The sequence below is a fragment of the Nanorana parkeri genome, unplaced genomic scaffold (assembly GCF_000935625.1).
Source record: "Nanorana parkeri isolate BGI_ZX_2015 unplaced genomic scaffold, ASM93562v1 scaffold2591, whole genome shotgun sequence".
NCBI classification, from domain to species: domain Eukaryota; kingdom Metazoa; phylum Chordata; class Amphibia; order Anura; family Dicroglossidae; genus Nanorana; species Nanorana parkeri.
In genome coordinates, this window is record NW_017308859.1 from 71456 (window position 1) to 81025 (window position 9570).

The following is a 9570-nucleotide window of genomic DNA, read 5'->3' on the forward strand; positions in this document are numbered from 1 at the left end:
CAGCACCGGCCCTGGTCACAGACTTTTGGAACAAGAGGCAGATATTTCAGATAGAACGGTAAAATTCCCTCGGCACCTGGCGGCCTTAGCGGTCCTAGCAACCGGCCACCAGCGGCGAGGGTCAAATGATGACAGCGGCAGTCTGCTCTGTCTCTGTTGTCTCCATGAGTCGTGAGCTTTTGCTTACCCACAGAGAGGTGCCCCCCTTTTTAGGTGGTGCCCAGGGTATGTGCCATATGCAATATACCCTGGATATGCCATGGCCACTGGGCAGCCACCGACAGCTCTGGGGACACCCATTTCCTGGGGACAAACCCCCTAAAAATGGGGACTGTCCCTGGGGAATGGGGACGGACGGTAACCATAATCTGGGTGCACATCCATTTCTGTGACCTCAGCAGGTTTTATACAGTAAATATTATGATTTGCGGTCACAATGTATCTTCTTATAACTCTTCTCTCTGTTCTATCTTATTAATTCTTATCTATATATCATCTGGCGGACGGCGGGCCGCGGGTCACCGAGCTGTATGTGGGAGGGGCGGGCAGATGATGCGCGAGGTCTCACCATTCATCGCTCGTACTTGGAAAACAACCTGCAATGTGTGTGAAGTTCCAACTCCGATGCTCTTCACCTACCAGGACCAACAGCATCATAAAAAGACCAAAATGTTATATTTTATTACAAAGTTACCACATGTGGAGTCACGCGGATCGTTTTTGCACCGCTGAGCTTCTACAGAAGGTTTTATGATCCTGTCTCAGGTGCCAAATGAGGTGCAGATGAAGCGTCCAGGGTGCCTAATGAGGAACGCAGCCGCAAAAGACACCCCACCCCCCCTCCGCCCCCCACACTATGAGGTCACACAGATTAAACACTGAAACATTTATGAATATTATTAATCTGATCGGATCCATGTTCCCGAATGTCTGGATGATGAAAAATATGAGTCTGCTTATCTGTATCATTGTGTGACCTGTGGGGGGGACATTAGAGTGTAAGCTCCTCTGTACAGAGACGGATGTGACTGGGGGGGGAGGGGCGATTAGAGTGTAAGCTCCTCTGGACAGAGACGGATGTGACTGGGGGGGGAGGGGCGATTAGAGTGTAAGCTCCTCTGGACAGAGACGGATGTGACTGGGGGGGGAGGGGCGATTAGAGTGTAAGCTCCTCTGGACAGAGACGGATGTGACTGGGGGGGGAGGGGCGATTAGAGTGTAAGCTCCTCTGGACAGAGACGGATGTGACTGGGGGGGGAGGGGCGATTAGAGTGTAAGCTCCTCTGGACAGAGACGGATGTGACTGGGGGGGGAGGGGCGATTAGAGTGTAAGCTCCTCTGGACAGAGACGGATGTGACTGGGGGGGGAGGGGCGATTAGAGTGTAAGCTCCTCTGGACAGAGACGGATGTGACTGGGGGGGGAGGGGCGATTAGAGTGTAAGCTCCTCTGGACAGAGACGGATGTGACTGGGGGGGGAGGGGCGATTAGAGTGTAAGCTCCTCTGGACAGAGACGGATGTGACTGGGGGGGGAGGGGCGATTAGAGTGTAAGCTCCTCTGGACAGAGACGGATGTGACTGGGGGGGGAGGGGCGATTAGAGTGTAAGCTCCTCTGGACAGAGACGGATGTGACTGGGGGGGGAGGGGCGATTAGAGTGTAAGCTCCTCTGGACAGAGACGGATGTGACTGGGGGGGGAGGGGCGATTAGAGTGTAAGCTCCTCTGGACAGAGACGGATGTGACTGGGGGGGGAGGGGCGATTAGAGTGTAAGCTCCTCTGGACAGAGACGGATGTGACTGGGGGGGGAGGGGCGATTAGAGTGTAAGCTCCTCTGGACAGAGACGGATGTGACTGGGGGGGGAGGGGCGATTAGAGTGTAAGCTCCTCTGGACAGAGACGGATGTGACTGGGGGGGGAGGGGCGATTAGAGTGTAAGCTCCTCTGGACAGAGACGGATGTGACTGGGGGGGGAGGGGCGATTAGAGTGTAAGCTCCTCTGGACAGAGACGGATGTGACTGGGGGGGGAGGGGCGATTAGAGTGTAAGCTCCTCTGGACAGAGACGGATGTGACTGGGGGGGGAGGGGCGATTAGAGTGTAAGCTCCTCTGGACAGAGACGGATGTGACTGGGGGGGGAGGGGCGATTAGAGTGTAAGCTCCTCTGGACAGAGACGGATGTGACTGGGGGGGGAGGGGCGATTAGAGTGTAAGCTCCTCTGGACAGAGACGGATGTGACTGGGGGGGGAGGGGCGATTAGAGTGTAAGCTCCTCTGGACAGAGACGGATGTGACTGGGGGGGGAGGGGCGATTAGAGTGTAAGCTCCTCTGTACAGAGACGGATGTGACTGTGGGGGAGGGGACATACAGTCTACGTCAGTGCTATGTGAAGGATGGCGTTCATACTGAGGTCCAGGGACTGTGCATCGCTCCCTCCAGGCTTACCGTGGTATATGGTGCTGCTGTTGCTGCTGTGATACGACTCCACCAGGGGCGCCTGCTCCTCTGACTGCTTCATCCTGCGGGTTCGCGCCCGGCCGTCCACATTAGACTGGACCATGAGGGGCTCCTGGCGCTTCTTCTTCTGCTTCTGCTCTAAAAGTGCGCGCTGCAGTCACAAATAACATTGTATGTGGTTAGACTGTAAGCTCTTCTGCCTACTGCATACAGCTTGTGTCACTTGAACAGCTGAGTGTTGTCACAATGCGGAGGAGATCATCTCTACCCTATATGTGAGCGACATTTCACTTTTATCATTGTCGATATTTGTAGTGAGAGATCTATGGAAGCTGCTATTGATGATTTCCCTGGAAGATGCTCATTTCCTGGCTCTGGATTCGTTTCTTTTATTGACTCCTCCTCTTTTCTGGCAATCCTTGCTACCTGCCTCTCTCTCTCTCTTCCTTCTACACTTCTTGGGTCACTGACCAGGAACAATCATGCAGCAAGTGAAGTCACAGTGAAGCACGCATGGTATGCAGGCTTGTCGTAAGTCAGGAAGAAATGAAGGACTAGCATGACAGCCAGGGAACTAGCATTATCATAACATAAGAAGGAGAGGTCAGCAGTGGAAGCTACAATGTTTCTCATTCATTCCTTCCAAAGCTCCATCCTCGTCCCTAACACTACCCGAAGGCCCCGTCCTGCTATAAGCTCCACCCACTATCCACCCCCGCTGTCCACCCATGTTATGGTAAATACTTATAACTTCATGATAGGTAGATCTTAGGGCTCCCGCTTCGTGGGCCAATAGGAAGGTTGGAGGCCACAGAAGGCGGGGCTAAGATCAGAATTTACAGGAAAAGTCAAGATTTGCATATATTTTAGCTTCTGATGTCTCTGACTCGCTGATCATTCCAAAGAAATCTCTCCGAGTCCCCAAATTTGTTACATGGATTTCATTCCATCATAATGTAAATATTAATCATACAAATTATATTCCAGATGTCAGAGCTCTGGGACGGGTGAGAGGTCTGATGAGGAAATGACGGTCTGTCCGCTAACAGCAACTCACCTGCCTGTCGAGTTTCTGTTGTCGAAGACTACTACTCTCATCGTCCAGGACACTGCGAATAGAAACAGAGAGGGAATGTTGAGTGACTGCAGACAGAATCCCGAACTTCTGCGGCAATGTTGGAGGTTTTATATTCTGACCCTCCGCTCAGCGAGGGAGAGAGGGAGAGAGGGAGAGAGGGAGAGAGAGAGAGAGAGAGAGGAGAGAGAGAGAGGGGAGACAGAGAGAGGGGAGAGAGAGAGAGGGGAGAGAGAGAGACAGAGAGAGGGGAGAGAGAGAGACAGAGAGGGAATGGAGAGAGAGAGAGGGAATGGGGAGAAAGAGAGAGAGAGAGAGGGAGAGGAGAGAGAGGGAGAGGAGAGAGAATGGAGAGAGAGAGAGAGAATGGAGAGAGAGAGAGGGAATGGAGAGAGAGAGAGGGAATGGAGAGAGAGAGAGAGAGAGGGAGGGGAGAGAGAGAGGGAGAGAGAGAGAGGGGGGGGAGAGGGAGAGAGAGAGGGAGAGAGAAAGGGAGAGAGTGAGGGAGAGAGAGAGAGAGAGAGAGAGAGAGAGAGAGAGAGAGAGAGAGAGAGAGAGAGAGAGAGAGAGAGAGAGAGAGAGAGAGAGAGAGAGAGAGAGAGAGAGAGAGAGAGAGAGAGAGAGAGAGAGAGAGAGAGAGAGAGAGAGAGAGAGAGAGAGAGAGAGAGAGAGAGAGAGAGAGAGAGAGAGAGAGAGAGAGAGAGAGAGAGAGAGAGAGAGAGAGAGAGAGAGAGAGAGAGAGAGAGAGAGAGAGAGAGAGAGAGAGAGAGAGAGAGAGAGAGAGAGAGAGAGAGAGAGAGAGAGAGAGAGAGAGAGAGAGAGAGAGAGAGAGAGAGAGAGAGAGAGAGAGAGAGAGAGAGAGAGAGAGAGAGAGAGAGAGAGAGAGAGAGAGAGAGAGAGAGAGAGAGAGAGAGAGAGAGAGAGAGAGAGAGAGAGAGAGAGAGAGAGAGAGAGAGAGAGAGAGAGAGAGAGAGAGAGAGAGAGAGAGAGAGAGAGACCCTGAATGCTGCATGAGAATACCAACAACTCCCAGCATTCAGTCTCACCATGACTCTCCGTGAATCAGCCGACACTGAACACCACCCCGAGGTCTTCACAACCCCTCCGGAGCCAAGAGGGGGGGCACCCAACAACCTTGTCCAAATACACAGAGTGATAGGAACCATGGACATCATTTATAAACTGACTATTTATATATCTCTGACATATACCGCAGTGCTGTACAGAGAACACCAAGCCGGTCACATCAGTCTCTGTACAGAGGAGCTTACACTCTTAATGTCCCCTCCCCCACAGTCACATCAGTCTCTGTACAGAGGAGCTTACACTCTAATGTCCCCTCCCCCCCCAGTCACATCAGTCTCTGTACAGAGGAGCTTACACTCTAATGTATAATAATGGTGTATGAGTGTGGGGGGACATGAGTTAGCTTAGTGAATGAGGTTGGAGGGTGTGGTGACGTCATGCATTGTCCTGGCACAGTTGGGTATTCTTTCCAAGTTCAATTTTCATGTTGTTTCATCTCTTTTACTAAGATAAGAGACAATTCACTTTGAAGGAAACGTGCGCCTCATAAATACAAGTATATTTCTACATTGTATCAATCAGATGTCACGTGTGAATCATTTTCAAGTGCATGTAAACCTAAATCTCTTCCTCGGTATCGGTAATTTCTGCACTGAAATCCGATAAAATTATAAACACCTAAAACCGAAAAGATCAAATTCCTAAAACCCGAAAAACCTGAAAAGAAAAAAGTGGCATCTGAAGCTGAACCATTACCTTACCCCCTAGCGAAACCCTTCACCCCAGCCGAAACCCTAAACTGATTGCTGACACTAAACTCACTCCTCCGGCATCATCATATTCCCAGCCAGTGCATTGAATCCTTAAACTGAACATACATGTTACATTCCAATTGTACAATTCACACCGACCTCGGAATTATTCTGGGAAAGTTTGTTATTTGTGTGCCAGAGGCCTCAGATGGAGCAACACCAATAATGTGAATGAGGATCTGGCTGACTGGATACAAAATGAATGGACTGTATATTATGTATTATATGATATTGTATGTTGCCATCCTAATATTTTTTTTTAATATATTTTTATTGCACTTACATTTTATATAATAGATATTAAATACAAACCCACATCTACATCTACCACTCACATATATTCTTACCAAATCTCCATCCCCTTTCCTTATCATTTAATCCTATCTTTCCATTCTTCTTCTTCTTCTGGAGGAATGGGGGGAGGACTACCTTTGTAGTCCTCTTATATTATTCCTCCCCCTAACCTAAACAAAAAAACCTCTGTGTCTATATCTCCCCATCCACCTCCCACCTCGTCTCTATGGACGGAACTTACATAGTATTTGAGGTTGAATAAAGACATTAGTCCATCAAGTCCAACCTATTAGGATCTCATTCTAGGAGTGTTACCTGTATGTTATGTTACCTGTACCCCTGTATATTACCTGTACTCCTGTATATTACCTGTACCCCTGTATGTTACCTGTACCCCTGTATATTACCTGTACCCCTGTATATTACCTGTACCCCTGTATATTACGGTCCCTTAAGAAATCGTCCAAAAGTTTCTTGAACAATTCCACATTATTTGCTGAGATCGCCGCCTGTGGCAGGGAGTTCCAGACCCTAACTGATCTTACTGTGAAGAACCCCCTTCGCCCCTTGTGCTGGAATTTTTTTTCCAGCACAAGGAAAAAATTTTAGGTGATGGCCTCTAGTTTTTGTAACGGAGTTAATTTTAAACAGTTTATCGCTAATGTTGCTCCCACCATTAAACATTTTGTACATGGAGATCATATCCCCCCTTAATCTCCTCACCTCCAATGTGAACATGTTTAAATTTAGTAGCCTCGTCTCGTAGCTCTGGTCCTCCAGCCCCTCCCCCTTGTCTCGTAGCTCTGGTCCTCCATACCCCTAATTAGTTTGGTTGCCCTTCGCTGGACTTTTTCCAACTCAAGGACATCTTTTCTTAGTACTGGTGACCAGAACTGGACCGCGTACTTATACTAAAGTCCAAGGACCTGTTGCACTCCTTCATTCTACTACTCTTTAGTGTCTATTCTCCGTGTGATCTACTAAGATGTCTTATAGACAAATATACAAGCTATTGTGTTACTCCCCCGTTTCCTCTAGTCTACTCTCCCCTCAGTATGTGTGTTGCTATTCTTCCTGAAACCTCTTTAATATCCTTCCCATCTTAGTCCATTAACCACTCTTATCAATACACCTATCTACATCTGTGGTCATCCTAATATAACATAGGACATAGAATATAATATAGGATGTTGTCATCCTAACGGTGATAAAAGACACCCGGGCCAATCTCCTGCTGCAGAACGAAATGATTCACCTCAATGTGTGACGGTGAATGTGAGGGGAATGTGCCCAGAGTCCGGGGCGATTATAGAAATGCCCCCTTTGCTGTCCATACCCCTATCAATTCCAATCACAAACCATCACCACAATCCCATCACCACAATCCCATCACCACAATCCCATCACCACAATCCCATCACCAAGACCTTCTACTGAATCTGTAACCCGTTCACACTGTCCCTGGCTCCGTCTGTTCGGTTGCAGAAAGCCGCGACTATGACCGAGGAATGGAAGATGTACAATGGAGGCTCTGACTGGCCACACGGAGGTGGGATTCAGATTTCTGATCGAACCCGGCGGATAATAAAACTACTTTTGATGACATTGCCATCGTTTTTTTTTTTCCTGTTTTTGATTCGATTGTCTAATGAACTATCTGAAATCCATCAATATATTCCCCGGCTTCAACTTCTCCATCAAGTTCATTGGCAGTATAGATTGCTCGACGTCTGGCGATGGAGAGCGGATGAAATGGACCACAAATTGTCTGAAAATATATTTACAACCGCTCTATAACTTGTACAAAGAACACCGACACCGACATCTCATCAACAAACATATTGTATTCCAAATGCTTCATAACAAACTGTACAGAGAATAAATACAAAGACCATTCCACCAAAACATCAGCAGATCCTCCCCCAGTAACAATAACATTGCAAATATATAACTCTCCCTCTCCGAGGTCTCCATCACCTCCATCCACTCCGAGGTCTCCATCACCTCCATCCTCTCCGAGGTCTCCATCACCTCCATCCACTCCGAGGTCTCCATCACCTCCATCCATATATTATTATTATTATGTGGCGGAAACATCCATCCAATCTCCAGTCACAGCGATATAATGATACATTGTTCCCAATGCAGATTCTCAGGCTGACCCGGAAAGAATATTAATGTGATATAAAGTAATGTCAATAAATGTGTATTATAAAGTCTGACCACCTGAACCCAGGTACTTCTGTCTCATCTCTATTATATATAAATGGAGACTTGTGACACCCGTGATACATGAACATCATATAGGGAACGGGGGAGTTTGTATCACCTTCACCTGATTTATAAATCATATTGGGGGGTGACCCATAACTGGGGGGGGGGTAAGTATAGGAACGTCACCAGCACCACAAAAAAAGACTTAAATGTCAGTGAAAATCCATTTATTGATGTCAGTCAATACTCAAAGTATCACCAAGCGCTTTTGGGGTTGCGCAGGGTCCCCTTCATCAGGCTCAGAGTAAACTGCTCTGCGACGAGAGCGCTTGGTGATACAAATCCCTCCGTTCCCTATATGATGTTCATGTATCACGAGTGTTACAAGTCTCCATTTATATATAATAGAGATGAGACAGAAGTACCTGGGTTCAGGTGGGGGGTGGGTCATTTCTGGGCAGGTTCGGTTCAGGACAGGTTACGTTTTTGGGCGGGTTCAGTTCAGGGTGGTTCAGTTCTAGGTGTGTTTGGTTCTGGACGGGTTTTGGTTCCGTTAACCGCAGGTTCAGTTCGGGGCAGGTTAGGTTCTGGGTAGGTTGGTTTGGGGCAGTTTCAGTTCTAGGCAGGTTCGGTTCAGTGTGGGGAGGGGGTTGTGGGGATGTTCAGTTTGGGGCAGGTTCAGTTCAGGGTAGGGCAGGTTCTGGGCAGATTTGGTTCTGGGGCAGGTTCAATTCTGGACAGGTTTGGTCCTGGGTGGGTTCATTTTGGGGCAGGTTCAGTTCTGGGTGGGTTTGGTTCTGTTCTGGACAGGTTTGGTTTTGGGCGGGTTCAGTTTGGGGCAGTTTCAGTTCTGGACAGGTTTGATCCTGGGCAGGTTCGGTTTGGGGCAGGTTCAGTTCTGGACAGGTTTGGTCCTGGGCAGGTTCGGTTTGGGGCAGGTTCAGTTCTGGACAGGTTTGGTCCTTGGTGGGTTCATTTTGGGGCAGGTTCAGTTCTGGGTGGGTTTGGTTCTGTTCTGGACATGTTTGGTTTTTGGCGGGTTCATTTTGGGACAGTTTCGGTTCTGGACAGGTTTGATCCTGGGCAGGTTCATTTTGGGGCAGGTTCAGTTCTGGACAGGTTTGGTCCCGGGTGGGTTCATTTTGGGGCAGGTTCAGTTCTGGGTGGGTTTGGTTCTGTTCTGGACATGTTTGGTTTTGGGTGGGTTCAGTTTGGGGAAGTTTCGGTTCTGGACAGGTTTGATCCTGGGCAGGTTTGGTTTGGGGCAGGTTCAATTCTGGACAGGTTTGGTCCCGGGTGGGTTCATTTTGGGGCAGGTTCAGTTCTGGGTGGGTTTGGTTCTGTTCTGGACATGTTTGGTTTTGGGTGGGTTCAGTTTGGGGAAGTTTCGGTTCTGGACAGGTTTGATCCTGGGCAGGTTTGGTTTGGGGCAGGTTTAGTTCTGGATGGGTTTAGTTCAGTGGGGGGGATGTGTGGTTGTTCAGGACATGGTTTTGGGCCGGTTCAGTGAACTTTATTCCAGGTGCTGAATCAAACCCCATGGAAGTCACTGGGAGCCGAATCTTCTGTCCCGCCTGGCGATGCTGCTGAACAGTAAATAGAAATCTTTGGATTCGGAGTTTATATTTTGTATCAAATAATAGAAATAAAAGTGATCCGCAAACACCGGACACGGCGGACCTCCCGGTGGTG

General features: G+C 48.6%; 1 protein-coding gene across 2 annotated transcripts in view; it reads right to left on the bottom strand.

The window, feature by feature from the left end:
• The window catches only part of TUB (tubby bipartite transcription factor), a 49981-nt gene that overhangs the window by 28214 nt on the left and 12197 nt on the right, over positions 1-9570 (bottom strand). For both annotated transcript variants that reach the window (XM_018573881.1, XM_018573880.1), the window contains exons 3-4: positions 3515-3569; positions 2446-2608 (exon numbers count right to left, since the gene is read on the bottom strand). In XM_018573881.1, the coding sequence (XP_018429383.1) occupies positions 2446-2608; positions 3515-3569 (218 nt within the window). The remainder of the gene's footprint in view (positions 1-2445; positions 2609-3514; positions 3570-9570) is intronic.